Source organism: Sinohyriopsis cumingii, chromosome 7 (assembly GCF_028554795.1).
Source record: "Sinohyriopsis cumingii isolate HCF-2022 chromosome 7, ASM2855479v2, whole genome shotgun sequence".
Taxonomy (NCBI): domain Eukaryota; kingdom Metazoa; phylum Mollusca; class Bivalvia; order Unionida; family Unionidae; genus Sinohyriopsis; species Sinohyriopsis cumingii.
Window position 1 is genome coordinate 40,813,274 of NC_142967.1, and position 17,954 is coordinate 40,831,227.

The 17,954-nt window shown below is 37.8% G+C and overlaps 1 protein-coding gene across 1 annotated transcript in view; it reads left to right on the plus strand.

Moving 5' to 3' along the window:
- Positions 1–17,954, plus strand: part of LOC149795087 (protein RRP5 homolog) — a 135,652-nt gene that overhangs the window by 22,110 nt on the left and 95,588 nt on the right. The window contains exons 8-12 of the mRNA XM_089964797.1: positions 3,848–3,922; positions 4,510–4,611; positions 10,867–11,073; positions 12,008–12,075; positions 16,544–16,600. Coding sequence (XP_089820923.1) covers positions 3,848–3,922; positions 4,510–4,611; positions 10,867–11,073; positions 12,008–12,075; positions 16,544–16,600 — 509 coding nt within the window. The remainder of the gene's footprint in view (positions 1–3,847; positions 3,923–4,509; positions 4,612–10,866; positions 11,074–12,007; positions 12,076–16,543; positions 16,601–17,954) is intronic.

The window sequence follows — 17,954 nt, forward strand, 5'->3', positions numbered from 1 at the left end:
TGGGAAACAGTTATCAGATTACTTCACACACGTTCTGACTGAAATATTGCTTCTAGATACATATTAAAATAAAATTTGGCCACTTGTGAGGGGTAAATTTTATATTATTGCACTAATATGCTGGTCGCATTAGCCGGATGGCCTTTCATGAGGGGTACTTTTGAACACAAACTCATCAGTGACACTTGGTTCTCTACTGGTCTGCAAAATATTCATAGTCTCCGCTGGTACAAGGTGTTTTGAAATGCAATATGAGTGTTGCTTTTTAAAGCTCAGAGTGCTATATATGAAAATTTGAAGCAGTAATTGATGTTAAAATACCAATGGGTAAATAAATCATTTTGTACATATCCTCATTGAATTTTATTATGTTACATGTGGATTACTCTTTTTCTGCTCAGAGTACTATTTTTGTCCACTTGGATTACACTTTATCCTTGCCAGGGGTAGGCATGTATGTGTGTGTGTCTATGTATGTATGTATGTATGTATGTGTGTCTGTGTGTGTATGTATGTATGTATGTATGTATGTATGTATGTATGTATGTAGACAAAGGGAAGAAATTCTTGCAAGTTACCTCCTCTTACCCATGTTGCACTAGTCACCTTTTGCCTGAGATTGGCTTCCTGAATCCATTGTAATTTATTCAGTTTTTCAAACCATTCATCAACTTAATATTTGTACTTCTGACAGTTGTACATTATACTGTGTCTATATATCATTTATTTATTTTGAGCGAATTTATTGATCGTTTTCCAGTGATAATTATTTAAAAATGTATTTATACACCCTTGGGGTTACTGAAGACCCCAATGAGATGTGCCTGGCATGTACTAAATGTTCGTCTTATAAACCATGCAGTGACAGCAGTATTTAGACCAAGGGAGTGTAGTCCAACATCTTGCAGAGACAACTTAAGGGGTAATGGAAGAGGTCTTAATCCAGTCTTTGGGCCCAGACATTTTGAGCTATCACCGTCTTTAAGAATCTGTGGAGAGTGTATTGGCATTACCATCCCTGATGATGATTCCATGTGCAGCTCTGATGCTGTTACAATGGACACACAATAGTAGTAGTTACATGTGACACCACAGATGCTGTTACAATGGACACACAATAGTAGTGTTGCAAGTATTTACCTTATTTAGCAAGCTACTTGTGAAATGTTAGCTTCTGGTGATTTTGCTTTGTGTTGTCACCTTGACTATCTACAGGTGAGTTGGAGAATGTGGGGTAAGATTTCCAGCAGTACCAGAGAAAGGACAGTTGTTAAGAAAGGGTAAAAGAAGTTTGCCTCATTAGTGACACTTATTTCATTCCCCAGTGAATTTAAGGCGGCCAGAGACCCATCAATTTCACAGGCAGGCTGGGATGGAGGAACAAAAAACCTTGTTTCTCCTTTCTCAAGCCTCAGTGTACTTGAGAATGACTACCTGCCCCTCCTGTCCACTGGCTACCTCCCTGTATAATGTGGATAATCTAGCAGTAACATTCTTAATTTGCACGTCTGTAATCGTGGGTTGAATCCCAGGTGTCCGTCCAAGGTTGGTGGTGTATTCTGTATTCTCATTTGTCCTACATTAATGACTTGGATCAGCCTCTTCCCAAACAATGATTGAGTTATCGAAATCATTTTGGGTGGGTTGCAGATTTGTTTGTTTTGCCCCCACCCTACATTTTACAGAAAGAGCTTTTGGAAGCTGAACTCCAGAGGCTTTTACTACAGACCCTTTATGCTCCGAAAATCTAGTAGGTAATGTAGAGCTGTGGTGGCTCAATCTTTTTATTGCTCCATTCAGCATGGATGGTACAACTGTCACCGTGTTGCAGGGAATTTCGAAATGGTCTCATTCTGACAGGCATGTGTTTTCATGTTTCACCGTGATTTCCACATTGCTTATGCAGTAAAGGTCACTGTTGTTTGATCTATGTTCAGATAAGCTCCTGCTTCATGCCTGGTATTTTTGTCAGTGGATCTTGCATGAAAGGAGTTCTGTACTTTAGTCATGGATATGATATTGACAGCTAAAAGGACCACTCCACCCCACCCACCTTAAGGTATACATGGTCAAGTGCCCTATAGCAAGACAATGACATCATATCTCCCTGCATCATTGATGCTTTGATTCCTCAGTTTTGGCTAACTTCTTTTTCCACTTTGAGATGAAGACATTAGCCCCATCAACATCATTCTGTAATTTATATCACATTCAGATATCATGGGGAGAAGATATTGGTCATGTTATGGACATTTCCAAACTTGTGTCCAATTTGACATGTACCAGTTCAACCAATTAATTCTGCTTGTTCCCTTTATTTCCCAAATGGAACATATAGTGGGTCATCAGATGGCTTAAGTTTCCCAGGTTTGAGCTCCTGTATTGAGCTTCAGACTGTTATCTTATAAGCTTGTAGGGTGAGTGAACTGCACGTCTGGTCTGTGGACTCGAATAACCTGCAGTTCCATTTTAATGGTTGAGTCATCCTAATGATGCAACCTGGTTTTGTCTCCTGGTTTTGCTGAGAGGCAAAAATGCAGGGTCTGGTTCATGCATTTAAGTACTCCAGCATGATGATGTGGTTTTCCTGCCATTTAAGGTGGGAAAGTTAAAGTGTGTATTCAGCCAGCATATTTTGAGCTGAAGATCTCAGCACACAAAATATATTGTTGACTTAAACGAGCCTTGCATTGAAACATAATGTTTCCATTTGAGATATTGTGGAGTCTGGCATGGAATATTCTTATTTTAGCTTCTGTCTATGTGATTTTGTATCACAAAAATGATAATGAAACCTTATTGGACTGCTAGTGGCTGCCCAGACAATCACCAAGGTTTTGTGCATGGGGTTTATAGTTTTTGCTGGATTAGCTGGGGACATTTTTTCTGTAAGGCAGCACCAATGTGCAGAACCCAACAGGGATGGCTTTCATGATCATTAAATTCATACTATTCAGGTTGTGCAGCCTTCATGTTTAGAGTAAAGCTTGTTCTTTTCTGAGGGTGCAATCATATTGTCCTCCCCCACCACCAATGGTGATGATGATGGAGGTTTGATGCTCTTGCATTTCCTCCCACCCCCATTGTTCTAATGTTAATCTGATTGGGATAAGAAAATGGAAACAATAGTAAATTATTTTTCTTTGAGAATTGCACGTTACTTTTATGTCTTCCCACCCAAATGAGAGCACATGTATAGTGAAATATCTTAAGATTGATAGCCCTCAGAACTGTACCATTGAGGGCATATGTTCAGTGAAACCTCTTATGATGGGGCCCCGAGTGGCAGAGTGGTCTAAAGTGCTCACCATTATGGATCATTACTATCTCACCTCTGTCTGTGTCTCAGGTTTGGCCAATGTGGGTAGGTAAGAAAGCTTGTTAGTAGCTTCTTGTGGGTTGGTGTTTATTTCCAGGGTTTTTCTGGGTTCTTCCTCCGCCATTTATACTGGCCACCCTGTATAGCCTATCTTCTGCTGAAAAATGGCATTAAACCCTACAACAACAATGACAACAACCTCTTAAGATTGAATGTCCTGAGAACTGTGCCATTGAGAGCACATGTATCCTAAAACCTCTTTAGATTGAATGTCCTTGGAACTGTGCCATTGAGAGAACATGTATCCTAAAACCTCTTTAGATTGAATGTCCTTGGAATTGTGCCATTGAGAACACCTGTGCCCTAAAATCTTGTTAGGGTGCATGCAAAGTATTTCAGTTTAAGTGGATATAAGTTTATTTAAATTTTTATCTTGACAGAATTTACTTAACATTGAATATAAAGAGTTAGAAATATTTGGAATAAAAATAAATATTTGCAATCATATATCTTTCATTTCCTATTCAGCTGAACAGCAGTGGAGTAGAAGTTGGTCTATATCCTTTAATACCAGGAACCAGAATTACAGTCAGTGTGGAAAAGGTAGATAAGATTAAATGAAGGATAAACCTACCATTAAAGGTCAGACATAATATGCATGGACACAGACAGAAACATGCTGACATTGACACAATCACAACATGTGGACATAGATGCAAGCTGAACATGCAGACACAGACATCTTCAAAAAACGTGCTGATAGATACACAAAAAACATGCAGACACAGACACCTGCAAAAAACGTGCTGACAGACACAAACAGAACACTTAGACGTAGACATAAACAAACACTAGCAATCATTTTAAAATTACACACTCAGAAAATATAAAATAAACAAGTTGCCTGATGAGACTTCACAAATTGAGAATATCTTGTAAATTAATTTGATTTTCTGTAGCTGTTTTGTACAGTGTATATACAGATTGATTTGTAGGTATGTAGGTTAGTAGATACATAGAGGAATTACAGACTTAAAGTTTAGTCAAGACCAAGTTTTTTAATGTGATATTTTACCAGTTCACTTATTATTTGTGAATTTCTTTATTTTAAAATTGTGTAATAAATGCAAATTGTCATGCATGTACATCGATTTGAAATCTTATGTAAATGCTTTTTTTGAATTTTTCAGACATATGATGAAGGTATTTTTGTCAGATTTGCAGCTTTCAAGGGTCAGATTCATAGAAGCCACCTGACCAACAATCCCAAGAACTACTCTAAAAATGAAGAGGTAAATTCTTTTTTTCAACTGTCATTAATAAAATAAGATTTTACTGTTAGGAATACATAACCTGTTGCTGTTTGTAGCATGCTCATTTCTAGAGAAAAAGTTCCTCAACAATATGATGAGAATTCATGGCTCCATTGGGTGACATCTGACAAGATACATGTCTAACCCATGACACTTGCCCATGCTAGACCTCATTCTTGTTTGATTGCCACCATCATTACAGTAGTTTAAATTGTTTGTTAAAGTAAATTGCCTTTATACTATGTGAATTAAGCATTTTCATAATGTGCATTGATTTTACAGTGTGAAACTATCCTCAGATAAATTTCATTCCTATTTGGAATTAGCTCTCTTTCTTATGTTATTGGGAAATTTTGGTTTATTTGTCTAATAACCATGGATTTTAGGACCCATTTTGAATTATTTTGATCCTTTATGCAGGTAAGTATTTAGATATGCCTAATCATTGCAAGTTTGGTCCGTTGCCTCATGTTGATTCTGTTTTGTTTTAATAAATACTAATCAGCAGATTTTATATTTCATTTAATCTTACCTTTGCTATATCTGGAAAGTGGTCTCACACCAGTTCTTTTTTTCAATTGTGTGTTTAGTGATTGGTCACTTTTTGTTGTGACCTGGTGGTTAGAGTATCTGTCTCTGGTGTGGGAGGTTGCTGGTTCGAACCCTGGCTCAGTCATACCCAAGACTAATAAAAATGGTACATACAGCTACCTCACGAGGTGCTCAGTGTTAAGAGGTTAGTGTTAGGACTGGTCGGACTGTTGTCAGGATAATGTGACTGGGTGGGACATTATGCACGTGTCTGTGGCATGATGTCCCAGTGCTAGACATTGCTGTAAGCTGCCACACTGCAGACATCATAGCGATATGACTGAAAAATTGTTATAGCAATGTCAGAAATCCAAATCACACACACACACACACACACATTTTAAAAGTCAGTTTTTCATTAATTATTATTTTATTATTAGCATATTACTGCCCACCTCACCACCCTACCTCACTGACCTAGCTTGTATGAATTGTTAAAATGATGCCCACCCCACTGGTCTATCTTGTATGAACTGTAATGGGATGACCACCTCATCACCCCACCCCAGCAGTGTGCTTATATGAATTGTAGAAGGACAGATTTTTTTTCCTTTTTCTAGTGAGACAAGGTCTGGAACCTCATTGATGCAGATGAAAGTGTCTTCTTTTTGTCCGGAGTTTCCATTACTGAGTCCATTGGGTTTTAGTGAGAAATGGGAAAAGTCTCTTCAGTGACTCATATGGCTTATGGGGTCCCTCTGAGTAGAGGAAATAAGCAGGTGGAGAGTGAATTGTGCTCTCCCATGATGAGGAGCAGCACTCTCTTCAGTCCTGTAGGGCTGAGAGTGAGTTTTATCATCGTGTGAGGTCACAGAGGAGGGAGTTGAGCAGACCTTCCCCCAAACATCTGCCACAAAGATCCATGTCAGGAGGTACTAGTCAAGGTCCTTCTTAATCCCATGTGTCATCCACAACAGAGAGACTTTGGTAGTGTGGTTCATGACAAGCTGCCCAAATTGAATCAACCAATACACCAAAAGACCCTGTTTGATTGACGTTAGTGCAAATTCTTTAATTGGATGCAGTATCTTATCTTTTGTTTTTGAATCATGAGAAAGAGAACTGGTATGTACAAAATGGTGTACAAAAGCAGATGCATTTCTGTTCTTACATCATGGGGTGAAGTCTTTCAACAAGAACATCTGTCCTTTTCTGGTAATAAATGTCTAGAATCTCATTACTGGGGTAGAAATTAAATATTTTGCAGCATATCAGATGCTTTTGACATAATAGGTGAGAAGGAAGAGACATGGAATATTGAGGGAAAAAAAATTGCTGGATTATTTTAAATAAAATTAAATCTGATGGTTTGAACATAGAATCATATTAACTTTCTGCAATAACTTTTTGTATAATACTTCTAATTGAACTGGTAAGAGACATGGTTGTGGTTAGAAAAGTCAAAGATTGGGATTCTGTGTAAACTGTAAATACAGAAAAACAGCAACTTTTAGTGTAACATGCACAATCCAAAGGACCAGTTGAATAGACAGGCACATAAATTCATCAGATCGTGTGGCAGCTGTACAGGCTGAAGTCATGAAAAAGGTTTTTAAGCATGTAATTACTGGCCTGACTTGAACATGAATTATACTCTTCTGTATGACCCACATTTTTCAAGGAAGAGGGCCAAATTTGTCCCATGGAGAATTAGCCCACTTTTGGAAAAGGGATGGAAGAGTTGGTCCTCTTTTGATAAACCTAGATGCAACACTGCATCAGATCTCAAAATCATGCCTCCCATGGCAAGAACAGGATAAGGAAGTCCTGTTAATACTCAAAGATTCTCTCAAGTTTATTGTAGAGATGGACGATGTGGCACTTCCTACTTTTGGGTTCCCTGTCATTCAGCTGTTGATGAAGATGGCAGAATAGAAAGAGATCTGGTCCCTTGACAAGGCAGTTTACAAGGTTTGTCATCTTTTACTCCAGAATCTGTGTCCCAAGCCTTCAGGCTCCAGGAACACTACAATTCTCTCCAGATTGAAAGACTCTGTGGCTATTTTCTGCCCAGATCTCTACATGCTCCTTTACTCAGCTATGGTTATGGGACTTTACCATAGATTTAGTAAGGACCAGGAGTTTGCTAGAATGCTTAAGGGGTAGTCTGCCCTCCCTTTACAGCAAGGTTTTGGGTGTACATACTTTATGGCTCCATAAACTGTCTACCTTGGATGCAGGATCAGCACAGGTAGTGTTTCCATATGGACCTGGGCTCACCTTCCAGTTAAAATACTGGAGTCCTTAAAAATAAAGGCTCAGTCTCTAGTTACCAGGTGTGTTGTTCTGGTCACATCCAGGTCTTACTATAGCACAGTAAGAACCTTCAGAGGGCTGCTGCACGGGAGGCAGAGCCTTTTCTGAGGGATAATTCCCTCTGTGGCTTCCAATGATCAGTAAGCAACAAGAAGCAGGATCATCCTGGCTGCCCACGAGGTCCATCAGCGAAGTTCCTAAAGCCATGTAGACCCAGCTGAAGCAGCAACCCCAATTCAGAGTTCTTCCTTGGTAGTTTAGACCAAGATGGGTGCACACAAATACCCAGGGAGGAAGTTTACAGGTTAAACTTCTTTTCAGAGGTTTGGCTAGGTATCTTGGATCATTAAAAGGAGGATTCTGACAGGTTTCAAGATCTTCATCCTATAATAGGATCCAACCTGTGCTTCCACAAGTTGAACATGATTAAAGGAAGAGGTACACCCTTCTCCATAAGGGTGCAGTAGAGAGGGTATTCAGCAAACAGGTTCTGGCCTTTTGCTCCTGGATGTTTCTGGTACTAAACAAATGATGAAAATTATTGGCTAATTAGAAACCTTTCCTCCTTAAGTTTCAGCAGGAGTAACCATTCAAGATGGTGACTGCTGGTCCAGTCAGGAATGCCATAAGACCCAGTGACTGGGTGGTCTCCGTCAACCTTCAGGATGTGTACCATCATATTCCTATTGCTGGGGCCCCGAATGGCTGAGTGGTCTAAAGCGCTCATCGTTCCGGATCACTGCCATCTCACCTCTGTCTGCGTGGGTTCGAGTCCAAGGCTCGGCTAGCGTGGGTATGTGGGAAAGCCTGCCAGTAGCTTCTCGTGGGTCAGTGGTTCTTCCCGGGGTTTTCCAGGGTTCTTCCTCCACCAGTTATACTGGCCGCCATGTATAGCCTATCTTGTGCTGAAAAATGGCGTTAAACCCTAGAACAACAACAACAACAATATTCCTATTGCTCCTTCTCATTGGAAGTGTCTCTGATTTTGCTTGCACATGGAAGTCTTCTGATTTTATTCTCAGCCATTCTGCCTAGCCTCTGTACACAGAGCTTTTACCAGGGTCATTGGAGTAGTTGCCATCCACTTATGGTCACAGGGGATCCCTCACCTGCAAGATGTCATTGAATGGTTTATCCACAACATGTGGCTAGAGTTCCACAGATGACACTGAACTGTTGGTCTATTGTGACCAGGCTGTGCCTTTAACCCAACCTACTGAATAGGAGCTTGTTCTATCTTAGGATTTTATCTACATGGGGATGAATTTCATCACATACAGAGAATTATACTGTTTCCTGTAGTAGTTGACAAATTCCTGACCCAGTTGGAAGTGCTGAGAATCAAGAATACAGCTGTCAGAGTGTCTCTATCTCTTATTTCTCTGGATCTTGAACTTCACAGTAGACCAGACTCCCCTAAGTGGATTACATTTACACGGTCTCAAGTATTTCCTTGCAAACTGGAAACTGCTCACGGCCCCTCTGATTTCTAAATGTTTGGATTTCCACCATCATCTGATTTGGTAGATATATTGGAATTGGTGTTTGGCTGGACCCATGCCTCCAAACACCATTTCTGTCTGTTGTTAGATGTGTCAGATTCCAGGTGGAGCATTCATCTGGAGCAGAAGAGTTAAATTCTTGAGGGTTTTTGGTCCCAGGAAGAATCTGCCCTCAACATGAACAGTTTGGAAATGGTGGCAGTGTTCTGAGCTCTTCAGGGGTGTGTTGACAAAATAAGAAGTCTCTGCATGATAGAGTCCTCCAACATCATATCAGTGGTAGGATACCTCAGGCGACAGAGAGATGTATATGCCCCTTCTCTCTGCTTGAAGGTTTGGAACCTCGTTCCCTAGGGAACCTTGTTTTAAGTTCAGTGAATTCACTCTTAGGTTATTTTATGTGATAATATCTTGGGCCTGAGTGTTTGAGTTATGTGATCTCACTTTCATTTAGATAATTTTGTATGATATTATTTTGTGAATTCACTTTTAATCATGGTATACTGATTTTTATGGATTTTGTGCTTGATTCAAACCACAAATATAAAGGTTCGGCATACATTGATCCATCAGTTGAGACAATATGACCTCCTTTCCCCTCAGTAGAAATAATGGGACCTCCTTTTCAGTTTGTAAAGACAATTGGACCTCCTTTCCCATAAATGGAGACAATTGGACTTCCTTTCCCATCAGTGGAGGCATTAGGACCTCCTTTCCCATCAGTGGAGGCATTAGGACCTCCTTTCCCATCAGTGGAGACATAAAGACCACCTTTTGTACCGTAACCTGAATGTCATTTCTTGCATAATTATGAAACTGGTTATCCATTAATAAGTGAATTTGAAAAAGTGTCTTGTCTTTGCATATCCTTCCTTATAAAGGACATCTCATGAAGAACAACAGTACAGTGTATCCTGTCTGAATAAACACTTTAATATATAGTAGACTTCATGAAGACAGTATAACCTGTCTAAAAGACACTTACATAAAGAAAGGACACATGTTACTCATTTTAGATATGTTCTCTGCAAGTTCTCCTGACATCATTACTTAATATTGTTTGTATAAGAGATGCACACTTTAGTTCTACTGGTCATGGACCAGAAGGGGTTACGGAATGGTGCTGCTCAGAAATCCAGTATGAATGTCACAGCAGCCATCTTGAAAAGCTTGTTATCACTACCCCATCTGGAATGAATGGTCATACTAATGGTCTACACTAAAAGACTTTCTCTAATGTCTAGTTGGTCCTAAGTGAAAATGGTGTTGATCTGACATCCAATATGGCCATCATAGCAGCCATTTTGAAAATGTTGTTGCTACTCCTCCTGAACAGAAAGTCATATCAACATGGAGTTTTCCGTCTTGCTGCTACTTTATCAAAATGCCAGTTTGATGTGTAGTATGGCAACCATAGCAGCCATCTTGATAAATCTTATTGTTGATACTCTTTCTTAGTTGAAAGCGGAGTTTTCACCAGAAGACTAATTGGTCCTGAATGAAAAGGGTGCTGATTTGACCTCCAATATGACTGCCACAAGGAAAAATATTGAAAATCTTGTCCCTAATTCTCCTGAATTGATGGTCATATCAACATGGCATTTTCACCAAAAGTTCTTTAATGGTGTCCAGTTTGCCTATCATAATTGAAAATGGTGTAATCTTAATACAATATAGTTACCTGGGTGACTACTTTGAAATCTTATTCCTTAAGAGTAACAGAGATGATTTCAACAATCAGCAGTTAAGCAGAAGACTATGTATCATTCATCCCTTTGAGAAAATTGTATATTTATTTGATGTCAGCGTCATAATTAACAAGTTGTCAAGGAACCATTTAGCATACAGAGAAATACTACTCACCATTGTTATTTGTATATTTCAGGTGGTTGCCAGTATCCTGTATATTCATCCCCTTACCAAGGTCATATCCATGACCTTGCAACCCCACCTTGTTAACTATACTGGAGTGATCCTTGACCTTTTTAAAGGTCTTTCTTTTGGTGACATTATTGAAGCAAAGCTGAAGCATTTTGATGGAAATAACAGAGCAATCTTCCAGTTGACTGAATCTGCTATTGGTTATGCTAGTGTGAGTATTTGGCAGCTATCCTAGTGTGGGTACTGAGAAGCTATGCTCATGTAAGTATGCTAGTGTATTATCAGTTATGATCCTGTGAATATTGTGCAGTTATGCTAGTGAGTCTTGTTCAGCTATGCTATTGTGAGTATTAAATAGTGATGCTAAGGTGAGTTTTGAGTAGCTGTGCTAGTGGATATTGAGCAGGTATGCTAGGGTATTGATCATTGAAGTTAGTGAAAGTATTGAGTTGCTATGCTTGTGTTAGTATTGAATACTATCGAGACTATTGAGCAAGAATGCTAGCTTGAGTACATTGCTTGCTGGTGTAAAGGTTGAGTAGTTCTGCATGTATAAATATTGAATATTCAGTATATACTGTGTATGGTAGTGTAAAAGTTGAGCAGTTATGTGGATGTGAGTATTGAGTAGATATGCTAGTGTGAGTATTAGGCGTAGAAAAAATTACAGTCTATGTTGTATAGTGCATGTTTGTTTAATCAACACTTATAATACAAATACAACACAAATGTTACTTTCAGGTATCATTTGACACATGTTCCTACTCTTCAGGTATCATTTGACACATGTTGCTATTCTTCAGGTATCATTTGACACATGTTCCTACTCTTCAGGTATCATTTGACACATGTTCCTACTCTTCAATCAATAAGGAGTATGCATTTGTGTTGTGTAATATGATTAGCAACAGCTTTAAATGACAGTATTGTCTTAAGAATACATTTTTAATGAAATTATTGAGAATCACAAATTTGCCATAATATTGTTCATGCTGCATCACTAAAGGTGTTCATTTTACCTTTGCACAATTATTACATTGTAATTTTTTTTTTTTATGTCACTTAATTGTATATCTAAACTCCACAATGTACAATGATTTGTCTATGTTATGTTCACAGAAAATATTTATGTTGTACCTTTGCAGAAGAAAAATCTGTGTAACAGTAATGTTAAAGACATAAAGAAAGAATTTCAAATAGGATCCCTCTACAGGTAGGTATAATGATAATTTATGAAAGTTTAGTTTATGCACAACTTGATGATCTTGAGTTATTGTAGGTACACATTGCCATTGTTCCAATGGGGTTTGTCTGATAATGACCATTGAGGGAGGAATTGGTGGTGTGGTAAGATGATGTAGTGCCAAATTATAAGGCTTAGTCAGTGGCTAACACTTGGATAAGAGTGTTGTACATGTACCTTGAAATGGAGAGGCAGACAAGGAATTTTGCAAGAGACTTATTAACCTCTTACTTTGCTGTTCTCATGGGCTTGTAGGAAGATCATGTGGGGAGCCATCAGCAGAACTATTCCTATTGGTTGGCATTGGCAGCAGAATTCACAGAGCCAACCAAATTAGGTAATCTTACATAACATTGCATGATGACATAGAGTACCATGTGATTAGTGACTTCTCTGGGTTTTCACATGTACAGACAATGAATGTACAGTTTCACTTCTCTGGCTTTTCAAAGGTGTAGACAATGGATTCTGTGTCTCTGCATCAAACTTTTCTTATGGATTTGTGCTGGGCCCACCACCACCCCAGTCACCACCCATTAATGACTATATCGTGGGTTGTGCCCTTATGTTGTTCATGTGCATGGGGTTACCATGGGATATGATATTTTTCCCCAAATCAGACACTCATAAGCTATACTAATAACATAAAGGTCATGCCCATTAAATACATTTTTAAATATATTTTCTTCATGCTGGGATCAGCCTAGCTCTATTCCATGAATCTGGGATCAACCCAGAATACACTCTTATATGGGGATCAGCCTAGCATAGATTTAGTTAAGATGGGATCAGTCCAGAATACATTAGCATGCTGGGATCAGCCTAGCACATAGTCTACTTAAGCTGGGATCAGCCCAGAATTCACTTGAATGCTGGGATCAGCCTAGCACAGATTTAACTTGAGCTGGGATGAACCTAGCACAGTCCACGGAAGCTGAGATCAGTCCAGATTACACTGTAATGCTGGGATCAGTTTAGCACCAATTATCCTTGAGCTGGGATAAGTACAGAGTAAACAATAATGCTGGGATCAGCCTAGCATAGATTTTCTTGAAGATGGGATAAGCCCAGAATATACTTGAATACTGGGATCAGCCTAGCACCAATTCTACTTGAGCTGTGATCAGCCCAGAATACATTGTAATGATTGGATCAGCCTAGCAGTGATTGGGAATCAGTCTTTTACACTGAGCTGGGGTCAGCCTAGCACCAATTCTACTTGAGTTTGGATCAGCCCTGAATACACTAATGCTGGGATCAGCCTAGCACTGATTGGGAATCAGTCTTTTACATTCTGATTCTAGCCCATGAGTAGCACCCAGAGAGAGAGAAAAATATTTTTAAATTACTTAAATTAAGTATTGATGTTATTTTAGTTATTAGTTTGATTTTGTAGAATATTGGTAATAATGAATAGTGGCATGTTTGAGAGAAAGGGAGAGAGTGGGTGAGAGAGAGAGATGAATGCATATACTCATGTATCCTATATTTCTTACAATACATTATTAAATCATTTCTCATTCAGTTCAACATTGTTTTTTTGTGCATAAATTGAAATATTGTTTATATATAAATATATCATTTGCACAGAATATTTTCATTATTGATATTGTTTTGAAAACAAATCACAATCTTTATGTACAGCTAGAGCAGCCACATTTATATGGAGGACAAAATGTCCTAAATGATGTAACCTTGAGCAAAATATTCTGAATGTAATCTGAAAACAAAATGTCGTAAATGTAAGGGGATAACAAAATGCACAAAATGTGATATAATGACAAAATGTTCTAAATGTAACCTGATCCATTTGCTCTAAATGTTGAATGCTTCTCTAAATTTGTGATTCGATGCAACTTCCAAATCTCCAAAGATTGGCACCCCATGAAAATTAATGAATTTGCCATTTAAGCTTCACCAATTTATGATTTGTCAGCTTCAAATAGGGCAAGTGTTCTAAAGCGCTTTTCTTTACTGATCACTGCTTGATTTGATTGATTGATTGGATTTACGTTGCATGCGCCCAGAAGGGCATGTGCGACGGTTGATCACTGCCATCTCACCTGTCTGCATAGGTTCAAGTCTAGGGTCCAGCAAATGTGGGAATCTGAGAAAGCTTGTCAGTAGCGTTCTGTGTGTTGTTGGTTCTTACTTGGGTTTTTCACAGGTTCTTCTTTCGCTAGTTATACTGGTCATTATATATAGCCTGTTGATGCTGAAAATTGGCGTTAAACCCAAAACATTTACAAAAATTTTATACACAGGATGATTAAAAAATGAATTCATTAAATTGACAATCATTGTGGAGTTGCCTGTGAATTGACATTCATTGTGTAGTAGCCTGTCACTTGATAGTCAGTGTGGAATAAGTAGTCACATATTTCATAATCATTGTGTAGTAGCCTGTCACTTGATAGTCAGTGTGGAATAAGTAGTCACATATTTCATAATCATTATGGAGTTGCCTGTCACTTGATAGTCAGTGTGGAATAAGTAGTCACATATTTCATAATCATTGTGTAGTAGCCTGTCACTTGATAGTCAGTGTGGAATAAGTAGTCACATATTTCATAATCATTGTGTAGTAGCCTGTCACTTGATAGTCAGTGTGGAATAAGTAGTCACATATTTCATAATCATTATGGAGTAGCCTGTCACTTGATAGTCAGTGTGGAATAAGTAGTCACATATTTCATAATCATTGTGTAGTAGCCTGTCACTTGATAGTCAGTGTGGAATAAGTAGTCACATATTTCATAATCATTGTGTAGTAGACTGTCACTTGATAGTCAGTGTGGAATAAGTAGTCACATATTTCATAATCATTGTGTAGTAGACTGTCACTTGATAGTCAGTGTGGAATAAGTAGTCACATATTTCATAATCATTGTGGAGTAGCCTGTCACTTGATAGTCAGTGTGGAATAAGTAGTCACATATTTCATAATCATTATGGAGTAGCCTGTCACTTGATAGTCAGTGTGGAATAAGTAGTCACATATTTCATAATCATTGTGTAGTAGCCTGTCACTTGATAGTCAGTGTGGAATAAGTAGTCACATATTTCATAATCATTGTGTAGTAGCCTGTCACTTGATAGTCAGTGTGGAATAAGTAGTCACATATTTCATAATCATTATGGAGTAGCCTGTCACTTGATAGTCAGTGTGGAATAAGTAGTCACATATTTCATAATCATTATGGAGTAGACTGTCACTTGATAGTCAGTGTGGAATAAGTAGTCACATATTTCATAATCATTATGGAGTAGCCTGTCATGGTGTTCTTGCAATATCAGATATATATTCTGTCAGTTAAAAATCATTGTGGAGTAACCTCTTAGTTAAAAATTATTGTATGGTAACATGTTAATTGACAGTCATTGTGAGGTAACCTGATAACTGACAATCATAGTGGAATAGCCTCTTATTTGACATTCAGAGTGGAGTAATTGTTTAATTGACAATCATTGTGGAGTAGCCTTTTAATGGATAGTCATTGTGGAATAACCTGTTAATTTACAGTCATTGTGGAGTAACCTGTAATTGACAATCATTGTGGAGTAACCTGTAATTTACAGTCATTGTGGAGTAACTAGTAATTGACAATCATTGTGGAATAACCTGTAATTGACAATCATTGTGGAGTAACTAGTAATTCACAGTCATTGTGGAATAGCCTGTTAATTAGCAATATTGTGGAGTAACCTGTCATTTAAGAGTAGCCTAATAATTGATAATTATTGAGGATTAACCTGTCAGGTGACATACGTTTGGAGTAACTTGTCAATTAACATTTAGGAAGTCATGGTGGGTCAGTGGTTGGCATGCTGGACTCACAACCAAAAGTGTGTGGGTTCAGATCCTTCCATCATATCAGCCTGGGTCAGCTACTGTGGTGTGTCTTTGGACAAGGTGCTTTATTTCCATTGCCTAGTCATTAAAATAACTGACTTGTGTTGCTGTGCTATAAAGTACCAAGCCAAACCAATTGATATTGGAATATCTTTTTTTTCATGCTGTAGCAGTATCAAAACAATAAAAGGTGATCCAAATAAAAAAAATGAAATATCTGTGTTACGTGTGATCCAGATTATACCAGTGGTTGCTTTTTAAGTGTCTGTCATAGTAAAAAGATTGTTTTAAATATAGTCAATTAGTAAATCAGTCATTTTGTAAACAATCCTTAATAATTTTGTATGAACATCGTTGACATCAAAGCTTGAATAGTCTATGAGTGAGAGTGACCATCTGAGGCTAAAGGCCTTGGGTTCAAGTCTTGGTCAAACATTTACAAGTTCCAACAACATACATTGTGCTTAAGATATCGGTAGTTGGTGGTCAAACTCAAACTTCAGATGCACAAACTCACTGATGCTGGCCTTTTTATTTCTCCTGTATGGTCATTCTGATTCCTCAACATATAATTTGCTATTTTAGGTGTAGAGTCATGGGCTTCAATCCACTGGAGAACCAAGTTGCAGTAACATTAAAACAGTAAGTCATCATTGGTTCAAACATACTTCCTTATTGTTATTTTGAAATGTATGAGATGTGACTGAAGATGAAGGATATACTTTTAATTGATGAAATCTTAGTTTAACTTGATGCTTGTTATCTTTATGGGTCATATACCAGAAGAACTTACAGAATGATCAGTGATCTTTTCTCTGTCATCCTTTATCTGTTATTTAGACAAACTTTGGTATACTAATCCAGCTCAGGAATAACTGGATTGCTTTATGTCCAAACTAAATCGTTTTTTTATTCACAGAACTGCATTATTTGTGTACAGTTTGCTGTAATGACAACAATATACATTATCTTATATAAACACAATATGTATATGTGCAGTTCAGCTGATAAATTTTGTCTTCCATATATTATTATATTATGTTGTGTGTCCTAGACAGCAGATAAAGAATCTTGAATCTTCATCTAGTAGATAAATTGTCTATCCATCTATCCTTTATCACACATTTTTTATCACTAATCCTATGCTACCTGAAGGATTGCCACGAAACCTTACACACACACATTCAGCCCAAGGTCTAGTGGCCATTTTGAAAATCTTGTTATTGCAACTCTTTTAATATGGAGAATCATATTGCAGATAGGCTTCTATTATGGCCACCATGGTCACTGTCTTAAAAATCTTTTTGTCACTTCTTTTAAATGGATGCTAATATCAGCAGGGGCTTTTGTTACAAGATTTTATATGATGTATATTTGATTCTAAATGAAAGGGGTGCTATTCTGACCTATAATATAGCCACCATGGCAGCCATTATGAAAATCTTGTTATTGTTATGCCTAAAATGGAAAGTCACTGTTATTAGGCTTTCACCAAAAGTCTTATGGTGTCTTGTTTGCCATGAATGAAAATGGTGCCTATCTGACAAATATGGCCATCCTGAAAATCTTTACATGACTACTCCTGGATGGATGGTAACCTCAGCATTTCATTTTTACCAAAAAGCTGTCTTATGATGTCTAGTTAGTCCTAAATGAAAATGATGCAAGTCTCACATCCAATATCCACTTTTGCAGTTATCTTGAAAATTGTGCTATTCCTGCTTAATCTGAAAGGATGGTCATATCACCAAAAGCATCTTATGTTTGTATGTGTGTGTATATATATATATATATATATATATATATATATATATATATATATATATATATATATATATATATATATGTGGTACTAATTTAATTGGTGCTGATATTACATCCTGTATGGCCACTATGATGTCATATTGAAACAGGATATTCTTTTTAGCCAGATCATGAATATATCATATGAACATGCAGGTAACCCTCTCATGTATATGTATGGTACTGGACACTT